General features: G+C 38.1%; 1 protein-coding gene across 1 annotated transcript in view; it reads left to right on the top strand.

Annotated features, from left to right (window-relative positions):
* The first annotated feature begins 7,205 nt into the window (after window positions 1-7,205).
* agbl4 (AGBL carboxypeptidase 4) overlaps window positions 7,206-18,665 on the top strand; it is a 348,562-nt gene continuing 337,102 nt past the window's right edge. Inside the window, exons 1-2 of the mRNA XM_065003097.1 lie at window positions 7,206-7,283; window positions 8,543-8,665. Coding sequence (XP_064859169.1) covers window positions 7,241-7,283; window positions 8,543-8,665 — 166 coding nt within the window. The 5' untranslated portion in view covers window positions 7,206-7,240. The remainder of the gene's footprint in view (window positions 7,284-8,542; window positions 8,666-18,665) is intronic.

Below are 18,665 nucleotides of genomic sequence, written 5' to 3'. Positions count from 1 at the left end.
CATATGTGCATGGATATGTAAACGATACATGGGGAAAGAAGGGAGAGAGTGAGAATAAGGCTGAAATCTTATTCACATAGAGAACAAGTGAGACCATACAGCACTATCAATATTACTACTAGGTGTTTTTTTTCTATCATGGCCTTATTCTTACATGTACCTCAAAAAGGATGTTACCATGTACACCTGGCTTCAGAGCCATTCCATGTCATTTCAGCAAGCCATGACACCCACCATCTCATAATGCTCTGAAATTGTTTCTGTAGTTAGAAACACATACAATTGGCATTCCTGAAACATTATTTTGTTGAAATATAAATTGATCTTGGAGAAATTAAGCACATTGATTGCACCCAAATGTACCATTTTAATTTATAGGATTCAGATAATACTCAATAAATATAGTACCCAACATCCAATTTGGACCAAACGTATTCCTGACAATGAGTAAGACATTAGAAATAACACAAAATGGTCAAAAGCCACCCACGGATCCCCCACGTCCCACGCCAATCCCGTCCCAACAACCAGTATACAGTATCAGTTCTCTATGTTTGACAAGCAGTATGAAGCTGTGGTTTGGAGTATTGCTTCTCCATACCATGTAATGTATGAGTCTGGTAATGGTTATTTTCCTTCATTCAGAGAAATTAGTAATTGGAAGTCACTTGCCCCATATATTGTTTCACTTTTGAGAGGAGCAAAACTCCTGACACTTAATACCACAACATTTGTACACTCAATATAAACTATCAACATTTGTCATTTCATTTTCTAATAATCTGTCATTCGGTAAAAATGCCTGGGTGAGAATAAATAATAATATCAAGCAAGCATGGGCTGCGATCACCACATAGTGACAGACGTGGTCAACAATGGAATAATTATATGGACTGACAAAAGTAGCCGACTAAACAACGTCAAGTAAACAGACCAAAACAACCACAGAAACAACCAAAGTCGACAGGAAATAACTAGAATGAACAGCAATGACTCGCTACAGATTCTGATTCATAAACGATGTTTGGAGAAGGAGAGATTTTAGCGCTGAGATGAGTGACTGTGAGTAAGTGAAATAGGAAATGGGGAATTGAGAGCAGCGGGAGAGCGGCTTGTTCTAATCCAATCGTTGCAGCAGACTCAACCGATAACGTCGCCCGTTTCTTTACAGACAGGAGAACTAGCCAATAGTTGTTTAGAACACACAGCTCTTCACACTGTTAGAGTGAAAGAGAGAGATCTGTAGTCAATGAACAGCATTCTCACGTAGGTGTTCTTTTTGTCCAAGTGGGAAAGGGCAGTGTGGAGTACAATAGAGATTACATTGTCTGTGGAACTGTTGGGGCAGTATGCAAATTGAAGTGGGTCCAGGGTGTCTGGGAGGATGGTGTTGATGTGAGCCATGACCAGCCTTTCAAAGACTTTCATGGCTATAGGTGTGAGTGATACTGGCTGATAGTCATTTAGGCAGGTTACCTTGGTGTTCTTGGGCACGGGGACTATGGTGGTCTGCTTGAAACAAGTTGGCATTACAGACCGGGTCAGGGATAGGTTCATAATGTCAGTGAAGACACTTGACAGCTGGTCAGCACATACTATTTTATTCATTTTTCTAGTCTCTTGTATTTATTAAATAGATCACAACATTTCCTTTACAACTTTGGATAAAAAAAAACAGATTTGGCACATGAAAAAAAAACGTGTGGTCATCCTTACAATTCAAGCCAGTCCTCCATGAAAGCAAATCAGTTTGTCCTTATTTTACGTCCAGGAAACAGACCCTTTGTGTGTGGTTTATTCTCTTCAAAAACGGTATTGATTAGTTACTGTTAGACCATTCCTGGAGGACAAGCAAACCATTAGGCAACAGTAGTTCTAATGGTTTCAATATTGTGGTTTCTAATGGTCTGTAATGGTAAAAGTCCCAAACACATAGACTGCATAGTGTTTTGCAATTGTAATGGTATTGGGTTTGGGTTTGGTTGGGTTTAATTGTAAATGTCACTGATCACAATACAGGCAAATATATGCAGGCAAATATATTGGCACAATTTTCTAAAATACTTCCATATTAATTTTTAAAATAACTCCACGTGTTGTAATTGTATTTTCAACATTGCAGAACAAGTTTTTTTGTAAACTTAAGTTAACCATTTTAATTGAGAAAATAAAGACGAGTGGCATGGACAAAAGTATTGGCACCCTGGAGCTAGTACTTGGTTGAACAGTCAAAGATGCTGTAACTGCATACAAATGCAACTTGCAGCCATCAATGAGCTTGCTGCACCATTCTACTGGAAAATGGTCCCACTATTCAGCAGTAAACTGTTCCAATTTTTCAATGTTTGAGGCGTGCCCTCCACCAACTGCTGTTTTTAGATCTCGCCCTAGGTTACTTTACTGACCCTGATACTGGTGACCTTGAGTGTATGCAAGACATCATGAAATCAGTAGTTTATCAAGTTTTTTTGGAGTGCAATGTTCAACAAAGTGTCCAAAAACGGGGTCTCTGTTGAAGGTTGTTGGTCTTCCAACAGAACAACAAGCCCAAACACACATCAAAAGCACCCAGGAATGGCTCAAGAAGAGCTGGACTATTCTGGAGTGGCCAGCGAAGAGTCCAGATCTGAATCACTTCCAAAACCTATGGCGAGAGCTGAAAATAGCGGTTAGTGTAGGACACCTCTCAAACATAGAAGAATTAGATACTGTATACTGGTTGTTGGGATGGGATTGGCATGGGGTGTGGGGGATCTGTGGGTGGATTTCTATATCTCCCGTCGTACTCATTGGTAGGAAGAAGTTTGGTGCAAGTCGGATGTTGGATACTATATTTATTGAATATTATCTGAAATCTTATAAATTAAAATGGCCAATTAGGGTGCAATCATTTAGCTCAATTTCTCAGAGATCAAATTATGTTTCAATAAAACAATGTTTCAGGAAAACTAATCGTATCTGTTACTAACTACATAAACAATTTCAGAACAATCTGAGATGGTGGGTGTCAAAATCCTCTTTCTTGTGCTTTTTGAGGTGGAACGACCCTTCTCAAAACAGTCTCTGTGGGGACAGCCAGGCTGCCTGTACTCTGGGATGAGCTGTCACTTGAATCATCCAGTCTGAGGGTTGATTTCTCTGTCAGCTGCCTCTCAAGCCCTCTTCTCTGACCTGCTCAGTCCCAAGAGTCTCTTGATTGCTGTCGCCATAGTGACTGTCTGCATGCCGCCTGTTCATTCCAGTCCAACATGTCCTACCTTTTGATTTTGCATGACTTCCTTTTCATTGATGGCGCTTTATATGCCTACATGGTCAAACTAACAAGGGTTTCCTTGTTCCAATACTGCACATGAAAACACGTGCAGAGTTCCATCTAAAAAGACAGACTAGAAGAAATCTCTAAAAAAAAGTAGCCATGAAAACATTATGGATTTATAATAAAATAATTTCAGTCATCTTATAAATACAAATATTTTTAAATAGTAACAATGAAAAGAGTTTGAAAATATAATTTGTGAAGGATGATCTGAGGATCATGGACAGGACTGTACTTTTCTTTTGATTTCGATGATTGATGTGTTCATTAAATCATCTTTTCAGTCTGTAAACTTGATGACAGATCTGCATGGAGTACAGATGTGCAGATGTGGAGATGTATTGTCAGGAGTTCATGGGCTTCATCATCATCCTCTAAAACTTTGATACCCCTGAGATGAGTCCAGAGATATTACAAACCTAATCCCAGGTAGACACATCCAAGTTGATGATCTGGGCAATTCCACGGAAACAGAATGATGCAAAAACCAATGATTGGAAAGTTAAACAAACCATTCACACCCCCTTGACCTTTTCCACATTTTATTGTGTTACAGCCTGAGTTTAAAATGGATTAAATATTGATTTTGTGTCACTGGCCTACACACAATACCCCATAATGTCAAAGTGGAATTATGTTTTTAGACTTAAAAAAAAAAAAATGACTACCTCCCACATACGATTGTCTGTAAGGTCCTTAAGTCGAGCAGTGAATTTCAAACACAGATTCAACCACAAAGACCAGGGAGGTTCCTCAGTGCCCTGCAAAGAAGTGCACCCATTGGTAGATGGGGGAAAAAAGCACACATTGAGTATGCCTTTGATCATGGTGAAGTCATTAATTACATTATGGATAGTGTATCAATACACCCAGTCACTACAAAGACACACACGTCTATCCTAACTCAGATGCCGGAGAGTAAGGAAACCGCTTAGAGATTATACCATGAGGCCAATGGTGATTTTAAAACAGTTACAGAGGAAAATGGCTGTTATACGAGAAAACTGAAAACATTGCAGTTATTCCACAATACTAAACTAAATGACAAAGTGAAAAGAAGGAAGCTTGTACAGAATAAAATTCCCAAATTCCAAAACATGCATTCTGTTTGCAATAAGGCACTAAAGTGAAACTGCAAAACATTTGGCAAAGAAATTAACTTATGTCCTGAATACAAAGCGTTATGTTGGGGAAAATCCAACACAACACATCACTGAGTACCACTCTTCATATTTTCAAGCATGGAGGTGTTATGGGTATGCTTTTCATTGGCAAGGACTAGGGAGTTTTTTAAGGATATAATGAAGCGGATTAGAGCAAAGCACAGACAAAATCCTAGCGAAAAACCTGGTTCAGTCTGCTTTCCAAAAGACGCAGGGAGACAAATTCATCTTTCAGCAGGACAATAACCTAAAACACAGGGCCAAATCTACACTGGAGTTGCTTACCAAGATGATACTGAATGTTCCTGAGAGGCTTAGTTACAGTTTTGACTGAAATCCTCTTGAAAATCTAAGGCAAGAATTTAAAATGTCTGTCTAGCAATGATCAACAACCAACTTAACAGAGCTTGAAGAATAAATAAAATAATAATGTGCAAATGTTGTACAATCCAGGTGTGCAAAGCTCTTAGAGACATACCCAGAAAGACTCACAGCTGTAATCTCTGCCAAAGGTGATTCTAACATGTATTGACTCAGAGGTGTGATTACTTATGTAAATGAGATATTTCTGTATTACATTTTCAATCAATTTGAAAAATTTAAAAATTAAACATGTTTTCACTTTGTCATTATGGTGTATTGTGTGCAGATGAGTGAGAGAAAAAAATATTGAATCAATTTTGAATTCAGGCAGTAACTGTTGGTGTGTAGCTTCGAACACACCAACAGCAAAATAGTACGCAGCATCGTCTAGATATGTGTGCAAAAAAAGTTCAACATTCACCTTCTGATACCATTTCTGTCAAGCAGTCTACGCATACAGTTTGACGCATACGTTCAATAAATCCAATGTGTGCACCACTCCGAACGCACTGCAACTTCCTCTGCAACGCAATGCTGCATGGCAAACAGCATGTATGTAATTCTGGTTTACCAAAATGCAATGACGCTGTCGGTGTGATCGAAACGTAAGTCATGGGGTATGAATACTTTCTGAAGGCACTGTATATGCATAAGCACGACTTTTAATAATGTCCACTGAAAATGTTTCAAAAACACATGGAATTGCCCGTCCACAGTACATTCAACGAAACATGTAGGTCTACAAATGGAACAACACAGACAAGAAGCGTTTAAAATATAATACATTATTTTGATTCTTGTCTCAAAGTAATTTCATTGAACATCAGTCCAAAAATAAATCCAGCACCATGGAGCCCATTAATTGGCTAGAGTTAAGGGATGACATACCATGAAGGACAGTTATTACATTTTCAATTTTAAGGAAATATTGCACAGCAGTTCTTTATCATTAAGAAATAATCATGCCATCCTAGCTGTTCAGATGCCTGTAGCTTGCCATTAAATATGATCACAGGGAGAAAAATCCTTGTCCTATTCCCAGCCTTATTCAATTTCTCCTGTTACACAAAGTTTATAACCTGAAAAGTAACAACAGAAATGCTATATGTCTCTTGCTCTGGAGTCATATGGCCATTAATTTGATGCAGCTAATACTACTACTACTACTAATAATAGATTGGATTTATATAGTGCTTTTCTACCAACTGAGTTACTCAAAGCGCTTTACATAATAGGGGGAAACTCACCTCTTCCACCACACATGTGTAGCACCACCCTGGGTGATGTACAGCAACCATTTTGTGCCAGAACGCTCACCACACATCAGCTATCAGGTGAAGAGGTGAGGAGTTATATATGCCAATTAGGAATGAGGGGGATGATTAGGTGGCCATTATGGACTGGGGCCAGGTTGGAAATTTAGCCATGACACAGGGGTTAACACCCCTACTCTTACGATAAGTGCCATGGGATCAGCTGTGGCCGTAATAATGGAAAGAGAATAGGGTCAGGCTTGATTGGCTTGATGACATATGCTCCAATTGTCTAGAAATCCTCATGCTTTAATAAATCAGTGGATAATTTAGAATCACAGCCAACAGTGAGTGAGAGATATTGCATTTCATGCTACATGTTTAGGCTCTGAAGCCTACCATGTTCTCTATGTTAGCTAAAAAGAGGAGAGAGGACCATACATCGTTCGTTTAGATTTCCGAAATAGGCCTACTTACACTGCCAGAGATTAAATATATATATATATATATTTCTTGGACCCCCATTTCCACTGTCCAAACAAATGGAATAAACCATAGAGATCCTATTAAATTACTAGAGAGGCTATGTCATAAACTCTCAGTTTCAAAATGGGGTGAAATGGCAATTTCATTGGAATAATGAACACAATTCCATTGCAGTAGTAATTCATTAAATTATTCAGTGACAGTCAAAATAACTCTTCAATATGCATATTCATGAGGCTAGCATAGTATCTCACTCTACATTGAATACAGATGGTTGACATCAACACCCCTCATCGAATAGTCAAAATATTATTCAAATATCCACTAATTCAAATATCCACCAATCCAAAGAGAGGAATAGGTGTCGGTCATGGCTAGAAGGTATTCAGCTTTTGTCAAATTAAAGTCCGTTTTGACTTTTCGTAGCAGGTTAGGATCATTAGCGTAGCAGGTTAGGATAAATAGGTTAAGGTTAGGAAAAGGGTTAGGGTTCGCTGAAATGCAAAAAATATCAAATTTGGACGTTAATTTGACAAAAACTGAATTAGTTCTAGCAATGACCTTTTACTGTATGTCAAACCAAACCTCCTCCCTTAGCCACACGCTGTGTTGCCGTGGCAACACTCAGCCAGCGTCATGCGCTGGTGTGTTGTGCAAAAATGGAAAGGAAGATGGAGGAGAACGTGAGAGACGTCGACACCGGTGTGTAAATACAGTAGCGCTAGCTAGATACCTCCACAGTACCTATATGAGACTGCATAGCAGGTAGCTGCACATTTAGTTAGTGCATGAGTCTGGACTGCTGCATCACTCACCTAGACCGACGCATCATCGTTTGTGAACATCAACATCTAGCTAGCTTGCCAGCTAGCTAACCTTCTAGTTACTGTAGCTAGCTAACTAACGTTAACGTTCCTAGTTTAGCTACATGAGATACATAATACTAGCTAGTGTCATCAATATTAAAATGTTCAGCAAATTGAACTGTTTGCCGTGAACATTCTGTCTGGACGGGTTAGCTACTTGCCATTCAGTTTATGCTGTTTTGCTATGAGTTTAGCTAACAGCTAACTTTAGCTAGCTAGTTCTGGTCCAGGGCGTCGTTCCGCTGTACTCAACGAACGACGTCCAGGACCAGCGTTAGCAAATACTTGATGTCTGTTGCAGCAACTGGCAGTGGGAGGAAGTAGTGGCTACCTATGTCTATTCCCTCTGTATCTAGCTATGGTAATAGAAAGGCAGTGGGTACACATCATTGTACGGGTTTTAATTAGTCTACAATTACAATATTTGACTTCATGGAGTTAAATCCGAATCCACATCATATGTAACATCCATGGCATGGTATTAGCTACCTAGGCTGTACTGTAATTAAATGCAACACTAGCAGTGCGACTTGATTTATAAAGTGAGATTATTATCTATTATTAATGTATTAGCTGCAGTTAAAGGACAGTATGTTCACTTCAAATGGCATAGGCTATTTAACCTCCTGCTTTAGCACCTGTCAACAAACAGGGCCAAGCACTTGTAAGACCTGACTATAGGCCTAGCTGTTTATTGTTGTGAGGTTTAAGCTAGTAACATTCCATTTGTTTACAATAGTGAAATGTCTGAAGTTACCAAAATAAAATAATTTATCACACCTTTTTGTTGCTTTGATGTTTTTATTTTGTTCTAATTCATGTAGATATATTTCTGCAAGGATACTCCAGTTAAGGCTTTGCCAACAGTATGCCTTATTTACTATGCATAAGGCAGGCATGGACCAATGGTCCCTTTTTAAACCTCAGCTAGCCACATTCGATGCATGAAGAAACTTTGTCATATCTACTTCTGATTCAATTTAATATAAGCCTTAATATAATATTTAGCCCATGTGATCATTTAAGAATAGCGGGGTGTTTAATAGAGCTTAGTTCAGATGAAGTGGTTTGACAAGTGATATGTGGTTTTCCTAGGCAGTGAAGCTGGAAGAGAGGAAGCCTTAGTGGGCAATGTGAACAAGCTGATGGTTACTCCAACAGGATACACAGGAGTTTCACGGAAAAGCCACCTTGTCTTTGATGCTTGCTTCGAGAGTGGTAAGTACAAACTGAATGAGGTCTAATGTCAGAATTGACTACAGTGACATTTGATACATTTGTACTTAATATTTGTAAACTAGGCTTACGCTTATTAGGCTAATTTTAAATTGTATTTTACCTATCTTAATTAGTTATAGGCTATGCAAATCTACTTTGGATCACAAAACAATCCAGTGTTATCAAGCTATTATACAACGGGTGGGTCTAATCCTGAATGCTAAATTGGTTAAACATGCATTCCAGCCAGTGTCTGTTCCACAAGTTAACACCGGCTAAATCCATGATGACATTATTGTCGGTCCTTCAATTTAAAAAAGGCAGTATATGGCAAAGAGATGGTGGGATTTAGGATATAGTAAATCATGTATATAATGTAGGCTATGCTTGCTCATACAAGGCAGGTTGACAGGTTGTTCATTACCAGATACCATATTTCTGGGTATTGTACTACATTTTCAGCTACATTTTTTTCTTGTTTACTAATATACAAGAAGACCTACACAAACACAAAAAGGTAGTTTTTTAGTGCGATCCTCTCTGTCTGATCCTCCTTTACAGATCTCATATACTTTAGTTACAAAAGTATTTTTTTCCTAAGATATGTTTCTGTGATTTGAATTGCATCATATCAAAGCAATGAAATTATATTAAATATTGCCTTTATGTTCTCAATTATTAATACAAGCAGAATATTCTATACATCAATTAGGCCTAAATCATCTCTTTGATTGTGGCTTTTAATGGTTAATCATATATAAAAAAGGGTAACAAAAAAATTCAAAGGCTCTATGTGAGTCACTGCTCTTTTAGCTTGTCCATCTTCCTGGTTGAAGACTGTAATTAAACAAGTTAATATGTTCCAGAATGCTTTGTAAATGGCTTTTGTTTAGCACTTTTCAACCAAATGAATGACACCGCAATGAAAATAAAGTGCTTTCCCCTGTGACAAGGTCAAGTGGGCAGCAAAGAGAGCGGCTTTGGGCTGGAGTGACAGTGAGTCAGTGGGCCTGTGGAACATTCACAATATCATTCTCTGCTGGGAGATTAGGTTCAGGGTCTTCAACAGATGATACACAGTTTTCATATTCTTGACAGGCAACCAATTTTTGGCTGTGCAAATATGAGATGTTTAACTTGTGTTTCTATTCTGTTTGGTTCAGCTGTCAGAGGATAGACTTTTTAAGTTGATACATTTTTTTTGTTTGTAATTTGGATAGAGTTGGAAACTTCTGAGATGATTCTCTGTGTTTTTCTCCCAGACGTCAAACTGAGAAAAACAGGCAATTATAGGTTTATAAGATACACCTTTTTAAGGTAAGCTTAAACAACCAAATGGGACTGTCAATCAAATTAAATTCACATGATAGCGGTATTACTACAATATAATATATATTATTGTCCGTCACACCATCGCACCACATACAGGTGAGAGGTTTGTCAGTTAAGAGATAAACAAAGAGCTTCTAAGGATCGCGGGAGCCATGAGGATTAAAGGATATGTCTTAAACGGAGTGTTACGCTAGATCCAGAGTTATGAATGAGGATAAAAACAGCTATGCATGTGGGCTGTCAAGGGGAGTGAATAGAGGAGAGGGTAGATAAACACATGTTTTAGTATGTTGATATGAATAAATAATCAGGAGACTTTTTATTTTATTTCTACGTTTCCCTATTTTCCCAGATGACATGCTCAGAGTCCCTCAGACATTGATTAATGGGCGTTAAGCTCCCAGACGGAGATCAGCTAACATATATGACATTACCCAGATGTCTCTAGGTCTGAAAATTCTCCTGAATGATTTATGGAATTGATATTAATCTATTTCCAGTAAATGCATTACCAAAGTTGGAAACGGAGAGGAATTGATGTTACTGCGCTAATGTCATATTAATGTCCTGTTGCTATTTCAATGAAGCAACACAGCTAGGCTAAATGTTTTTAACCACTTGTAAGCCAACAGGACTGAATTAGTAATTTGTCACATCAGTGGTCATACTGTATGTTGTCTACAGTGTATCTGTCAATCCGTTTTTTTAGGGCTTAGCCCTCACTCTGTAAATAATTGGGGTTTGATTTGTTGGTGGATTGAGAAACAAGGAGGACTGTTCATAATACATCCATTTGACATTGCATACCTTGAGTAGCAACACACATTCAACGTCAATGTGTTTACGTTGAAGAAGAATGCCTTTCATATTACCAAGGTGTAAGCTTATTTCAAACATGTCTGGTGTTTGTCATACTTACTAAGAGGATTCAAGATCAAGATCTATTGTTAATGTAGTGCTTAAATTGTCCCTATAGGCTGTGTTTATACAGGCAGTCTGATATTTTGACCATAACTGGTGTTTTGACCAATCAGATCAGATCTTTTGCCAATAATTGGGCAAAATATCAGAATTAGGCTGTCTGTGTAAATGCAGCCTTAGAGGACATCCATATCTAGACAGTATCACATGGTAAAATAACTACCATCCATATTCCATCCAGTCACAGTGATATCTGTGAATGTCTCACATTTCCAATTCATGCATATGTCAGGCCTGTATGATACGACACTGACAGGAAGAAAATTAGAGTACCCTCATAGAGGCTATTGTATGGATCACATGCATATGTCCTCCTCCAAGCTTTATTGTAATGGACTTTCATGCCAGTAAAAGTCAATTTTACTCTCCTCAAACATAATGTATTGCCTGAAACATGGGAATTCAAGCACACATCTTTTTTTGAATTTATGCAGAGATATCACTCAGCGAGTTTCATGCTGCCAATATTGCTGCTTTTTTTTAGGACAGCTGTCAGCATGTTGCATACATTTTAGAAACTAGAGATTTTATTAGATTTTAGTATCCCTGGTAATAAATTCTAATTGGTTTATTAAAACAGACTATGGCAATGTAAGCTGTTTACTAAAGGTATAAAACACCTCATTTACATTTAGATGAGAGATTCAGTTTCTTGTCAACCATATGCAGATTAGGTCAGTGGTATATCTTTTCATAGGCATTGCAGCCCACAGGTCTGAGTCACACTAAAATGCTTCAGCAGTCCTCCATTTGCTTTTTAAGATAATACAAGAAAATTACCTCCATTATTCGGACTTTGATAGTACAGAAACATAATGACTATTTCCTCAAGGAGTCATTAAAACCATATTGATGGTCCTGTAGATATAGAGGTATGAGAAACAATATGCACATTCCAGAGACTCCTTTATGCTAATTGAGTTTTAATAGTTCTAATTATCTCTTTAGCTCCTCAATTTCATTTTTGTTACGGATGTTTATTAATCAATGGGTTTTTATTTAGAGAAAGGAACATATTTGTATCTATAATTACGTCGACCTTTATCATTAGTTATACAATGTTTACATGGAGAAATGAAATGTTTATGTCTCTTTGACAGTTCTTTTCTATCAATGTCAGACAGAATTATGGCATTGCTGTAATGTGAAAGTGTGATTAGTGCTTGAAACAGAATTCTTTACATTGGGAATATTAGTCACCAATCAGCAATCATATGTGCTCGCATTTCCATTAGTGTTACAAAGAAGCAGAAATAATCTAACAGTCAAATTAAATATAAATATTCTATTCAGTAAATACTTTTCTAGAAAACAACCTGTGCATCCATCTGTGCACATTCAAGATTTAGCTAAAACATACTGTAGCCTATATGTTTTTGAAAATCGTTCCTCTATATCAACTAATTCCAACATCTTTGTCGTTCAGCAAACTTTGTATTTTGGTAAACAGATTTTTGGTAAACAGTTATTTCCTCTTGTTTAGTGCACTGGTTTGTTGTAGACCTATTGTAAGTAACGGCTGTTTTTATGAACTATTATTCCTCTTTCCGTTGGTACAGTCATGTTAGTTAAGGTAATTAGTAATAAGTCAGGTTAAGAGAAAGACAGAGGCAGGGACATTATGATGGTATGCCAGAGTATAGGGTGAAAGTCTGTCACCGGTCTGGGAGAAAAAGTGATTTATCAGGTCTAAACAGATGCTCTGTTCATAGTCCTGGATGTGCTAGTGAGTGTTTTTGTATTTGCTATGCAGATAACTTGAGTCCACCACTGTATCCTCCGCTGTAGGAAGCCATTTCCCTTCACACTTCATCAACCGTCTTACCTGCGTGCGTCTGCGTTCTCGTTCACCATTTTTATGGAATATCAGGCTGATGCACCCCATCACATTTGGGCTCTTGCCAAATCCTGTGCAGATGGGCAACCTTACTTGCTAGTGTTGTTTTTCCTGCTGAGATAACACTGAATGTAGGAAGGGGCGACAGGGGTTTCCTTCCAAAAGATGTAAAGTTCTGTACCGGAATGTTTATTAAAATTTGGCATTTTGTGTTTCTAGAAAATAAAAGAGAGCCGCACACTCTAAGAGCTCAGATGCAAAAATGTAATACCAACGTTTCGACAACCAAGCTGTCTTCATCAGGGTATAATCACAAACACTGCGGGATGACTTGTTTATATAGTGTCAAAAGACACAGGTGTCTGTAATCATGGCCAAGAGTGGCCTAATATCATTGGTTAATAATCAAATATTAAAATGTCATACAAAGAACAGCATACAAACAACAAATGGATAGCATACGATCATAGATTAATTTAACTACACAAGTTTACAAACAATTACAATGACAAAGTCACAATAATCACAAGAATGGCTTCAGAGCATCTGAGCTCTTAGAGTGTGCGGCTCTCTTTTATTTTCAAGTTTCTACTCCGCTAGCCAGCCCCTCGTCTTAATAGGTGTGCTTTTCTTTTTCTTCTAGATCATTTTGTGTTTCTAACCATTTGTGATGGAAATGTTTTATCCAAACTTGGAAAGTGAATCTAATTCATGCAAGTTTTACATGACTATATGGTAACAGATTAAATGTTTATTATTGTGTACTGCTGACTGCTAAATTACATCAAAGAATGACAAAATAAGACCAAATGATTGTGTACAAATAGTTTTTTAAATGGAAGTTCTGTTTTTTATGATACAGATACCTCTGAAAGGCCTACTAAATCTGTTGAAGTAGTCTACGAGGAGTAAGTAGCATGATATAACTCGGTACAATCCCAACTTTTTGTTCACAAATATTTTCTTAAGAATAACAAGAGTTGAAATATGTATTCATATAGACCAAAGAATTAGCTATTACACCATGTAAAAGAACAACCTCTTAATACATTTTTGTCCTCCATATAATGCACTAAACTGGATTGCTTTTTATATGTATTGTCCAACAAGTGTTTAAAGCCCTGATTGTTTCATTCTAACATTACATTATTCAAATATGTAATGTAAATCTACAAACATCTTTTTGTTTAATTTTATGCCACTGTATTATGCTCCAGGGCTAATTTCGTCAGCATTTTGGCATGTTTTTCTAGATTCAGAACATAAAACAAGATTTATAAAGGAAACATGATCCTTTATGTCTAGCACAGCAAATACTTTAATAGTTTAAGCATATATTGCAGAACAATGATCAACATATGTTTTCTGAATATTTACCCCACAAAAAAATCTTAAGGGGGTTTAGCGACTAGTAACAGAGTTGACAAGCCACTGACGGAGTTGAAAACATACTCAAAACAGACATATTCTTGTCTCTAAAAACAAGTTCTGTACCAACATTTGTAAAATGCGAAAAAATTATTTATTTACATTTCCCCAACAAAAACATAACCATTCTACCAGATCTTTCAGCACAAATGGCATATTTTCCTTCTTTATTCAAGTGTTATACTACATAGCAATTTTGTCTAAAATCTAATTAAAATTACTTTTTAAAATTTTGTGATATCGAATTACGATCTCATCTCTTTGCTGCAACTCCCCAACAGGCTCGGGAGAGGCGAAGTTCGAGTCATGCGTCCTCCGAAACATGACGCGCCAAACCGCACTTCTTAACACCCGCCCGCTTAACCTGGAAGCTAGTTGCACCAATGTGTCGGAGGAAACACCATTGAACTGACGACCGAAGTCAGCCTGCAGGCGCCCAGCCAGCCACAAGGAGCCGCTAGAGCCAAGTAAAGCCCCTCCGGCCAAACCCTCCCCTAACCCGGATGACGCTGGGCCAATTGTGCACTGCCCTATAGGACTCCCGGTCACGGCCTGTAGTGACACAGGCTGGGATCGAACCCGTGTCTGTAGCGACGCCTCAAGCATTGCGATGCAGTTCCTTAGACCGCTGCCCCACTCGGGAGGCCCCAAAAGGAAGATATTTGAACCAAAATTAATATCCTATCTTTATAAGGAAGATGGAGTTGACAGGTTATGGTTGTGACCATGGTAATATCAATAACTTTTGTTTGAATCTATAACAATGTTACAACTTTGAGTGGTCTTGTTTCACTACATGTAGTCAGGAGATGAAGAAGGGGTTCTCATGCTATACTGTCCCGCAAAGGCAAAACGCAGTAACAACGTTTTCTGATAAATCTGACTTCAAAGTATTTTTCTGTCTAGACAGACAGCAATTTCTGATACTCCATGATACATTCTGATCCACTGGCTTGTTCCTGTGTCAGGAAACTAAGTACCACATGAATCAGATAATATTGTTGTCCAAATGTGTACTTACTGCGTTTTGCCTTTTTAGGGCAGTATAGCTGACCCTGCTCATTTTTTATTAAAGTAGAAGTTTACCTAAAATCAAACATTTTCCAAAGGGATTCCATACATTGAAACTAGTTAGGTGGAGTTTGCCTTCTCCCCCTCTCTCCCTGCCGTCTAGAACTGGAAAGCTGCAAAATTGTGTCACGTGACATGTCTTTTGCACTACTAGCTCTGCTCTGTTGTCAGTCAAAGAGCGATTGAGAAATCTGCAAATTGTGGACTAATTCTTTGTATTATTGAAAGCGTACAGTCGTATTAGCTATTTAAAAAAAATCAAAAGTACTACCGGTTTTGAGTCAGGAAATGTGTACTTTCCACCTAAAACTATTGCGATTATTTCATATTATTATTTTATGTGTCCGATTGCAACAACAGAAGAAAAAGGTAACAGCTGTGCATGTGCACTCTCGTGGGGGAATCCCTTTACGTAAAAACTGAACATAAGGCTCTTATTCACAATCATAGATGCAATTTTTTTGGTTGGGAATCAAACAAGGTAGCCTAGCATTACAGATTAGTTATACAATGTAAACCACAACCTACAGGGAGGTGGGGGTTACAAATACACAATAGAGCAGACTACAGGCAACCAAATAGGCCTAACCGAGGTGGTTCCTGGGGCCATTTATTTCATGCAAGGCTATACAGTTGTTAAAAGCATGAAATGTTGTCATGCAAATAAACCATGGCTAGTCAACTCATCCGACATAGGAGATTATGATTATGAAAAAAGCGAGTAGACCCGATCCTAAGTAATTAAAATGCAACAACACCTTTAATTTTTATTCTACCTATTCTGCAATGTAATATGACACAATTGCTGTATAATACAATGTAAGGTGACACAATTACTGTCTTTCTCCTCAACATATGCTAACTGGTAGAGAGCCTAGGCTACAACACAATAAAATCAATTCGAACTGTAGTGATTAGAGTCTCTGCAAGCTTGCTTTGACGCTATCTCATCTCAAAAGTACCTCTGTGTTTTGGCACGGCACAAGATCCAGACCATGGGAATACAGAACATACAGCTGTGTTTTTGAGTTTTATTTTGTGATGTGTTCACATCATTTCCGATTGTATGTCTCTTTCACAGTCGTCGTCAATGAAGTGCTTACTACACACATGTAGATTTGCAAGTTTGGCTGTAGGAGGGTTTACATCGTATTTCCTGTTATTTATCGCTACTAGCCATATTCTGCGTCTTTCAACAGTAAAATGTTGTGCCTTCTTCCCTAGATTTATTATATAAAGTGCAGCCAGGGACCCGAACACCAGCTTGCTCTTGCTGCCATCGTTTCGGATTTCCACTTTTCAGAACTAACTTTTGCGCAAGCTCCTTCGCTCCAAATAAGGGCATACAGTATACAATGCCTTCAGAAAGTATTCATACTCCTTGACTTATTCCAAATTTTGTAGTGTGCCAGCCTGAATTTAAAATGTATTAAATATATTTCTTTCTTTCACCCGTCTGCACAAAATACCCCATAATGACAAAGTGAAAACATGTTTTTAGAAATGTTTGCAAATTTATTGAAAATAAAATACAGCAATATCTCATTTACCTAAGTATTCACACCCCTGAGTCAATATTTTATAGAAGCACCTTTGGCAGCAATTACAGATGTATGTCTTTCTGGGTAAGTCTCTAAGAGCTTTCCACCCCTGGATTGTGCAACATTCTTCAAGCTCTGTAGATTTAAGATTGAACTGTAACTCAGGAACATTCACTGTCTTCTTGGTAAGCAACTCCAGTGTAGATTTGGCCTTTTAATGTCCTGCTGAAAGTTGAGTTCATCTCCCAGTGTCTGGTAGAAAGAAGACTGAACCAGGTTTTCCTCTAGGATGTTGCCTGTGCATAGCCCCATTCTGTTTATTTTTTTTATCCTGAAAAACTCCCCAGTCCTTAAAGATTACAAGCATACCCATAACATGAGGCAGACACCAATATGTGTGAAAATATGGAGTGGTACTCAGTAATGTGTTTTATTGGATTTACCCCAAACACTTTGTATTCAGGACAAAATGTTAATTGCTTTGCCACAGTATTACTTAATTGCCTTGTTGCAGGTTAGTATTGTTGAGTAACTGCAGTGTTGTTGATCCATCCTTCTATCACAGCCATTACACTCTGTAACTGTTTTAAAGTCACCATTGGGCTTATGGTTAAATCCCTGAGCGGCAACTGAATTAGGAAGGATGCCTGCATCTTTGTAGTGTCTGGGTGATTTGATACACCATCCAAAGTGTAATTAATAACTGCACCATGCTTAAAAGGGATATTCAATGTCTGCTTTTTTTTTACCCATCTATCATTTACATTTACATTTAAGTCATTTAGCAGACGCTCTTATCCAGAGCGACTTACAAATTGGTGCGTTCACCTTAAGACATCCAGTGGAACAGCCACTTTACAATAGTGCATCTAAATCTTTTAAGGGGGGGGGTGAGAAGGATTACTTTATCCTATCCTAGGTATTCCTGAAAGAGGTGGGGTTTCAGGTGTCTCCGGAAGGTGGTGATTGACTCCGCTGTCCTGGCGTCGTGAGGGAGTTTGTTCCACCATTGGGGGGCCAGAGCAGCGAACAGTTTTGACTGGGCTGCGCGGGAACTGTACTTCCTCAGTGGTAGGGAGGCGAGCAGGCCAGAGGTGGATGAACGCAGTGCCCTTGTTTGGGTGTAGGGCCTGATCAGAGCCTGGAGGTACTGAGGTGCCGTTCCCCTCACAGCTCCGTAGGCAAGCACCATGGTCTTGTAGCGGATGCTACAATATAGCATATATAATATAGCATATTGTAGCGGGTGCCACCAATAGGTGACCTTCTTTGCGAGGCATTGGAAACCTCTCTGGTCTTTGTGGTTGAATCTAATGTTTGAAATTCACTGCTCGACTGGGGGACCTTACAGATAATTGTATGTGTAGGGTACAGAGATGAGGTAGTCATTCAAAAATCATGTCAAACACAATTATTGCACACAGAGTGAGTCCATGCAAATTATTATGTGACTTGTTAAGCAAATATTTACTGCTCAACTTATTTAGGCTGCCACAACAAAGGGGTTGAATACTTATTGAATCAAGACATTTCAGCTTTACATTCTTATGAATTTGTAAACATTTCTAATAACATAATTCCACTTTGACATTATGGGCTATTGTGTGTAAGCCAGTGACACAAAATCTACATTTAATCTATTTTAAATTCACGTTGTAACACAACAACATGTTGAAAACGTCAGGGGGTGTGAATATATTCTGAAGGCACTGTATACTTATGTTTATTATTGATGATTAAATTATTTCCAAGGGCAAATATTGTGTAATTGTGTATCTGCCAATGACATTATAGAATGTATGGAACCTCT

The sequence above is a fragment of the Oncorhynchus nerka genome, linkage group LG17 (genome assembly GCF_034236695.1).
Source record: "Oncorhynchus nerka isolate Pitt River linkage group LG17, Oner_Uvic_2.0, whole genome shotgun sequence".
In the NCBI taxonomy this organism is placed as follows: domain Eukaryota; kingdom Metazoa; phylum Chordata; class Actinopteri; order Salmoniformes; family Salmonidae; genus Oncorhynchus; species Oncorhynchus nerka.
This window is presented reverse-complemented; position numbering and strand designations above follow the sequence as displayed.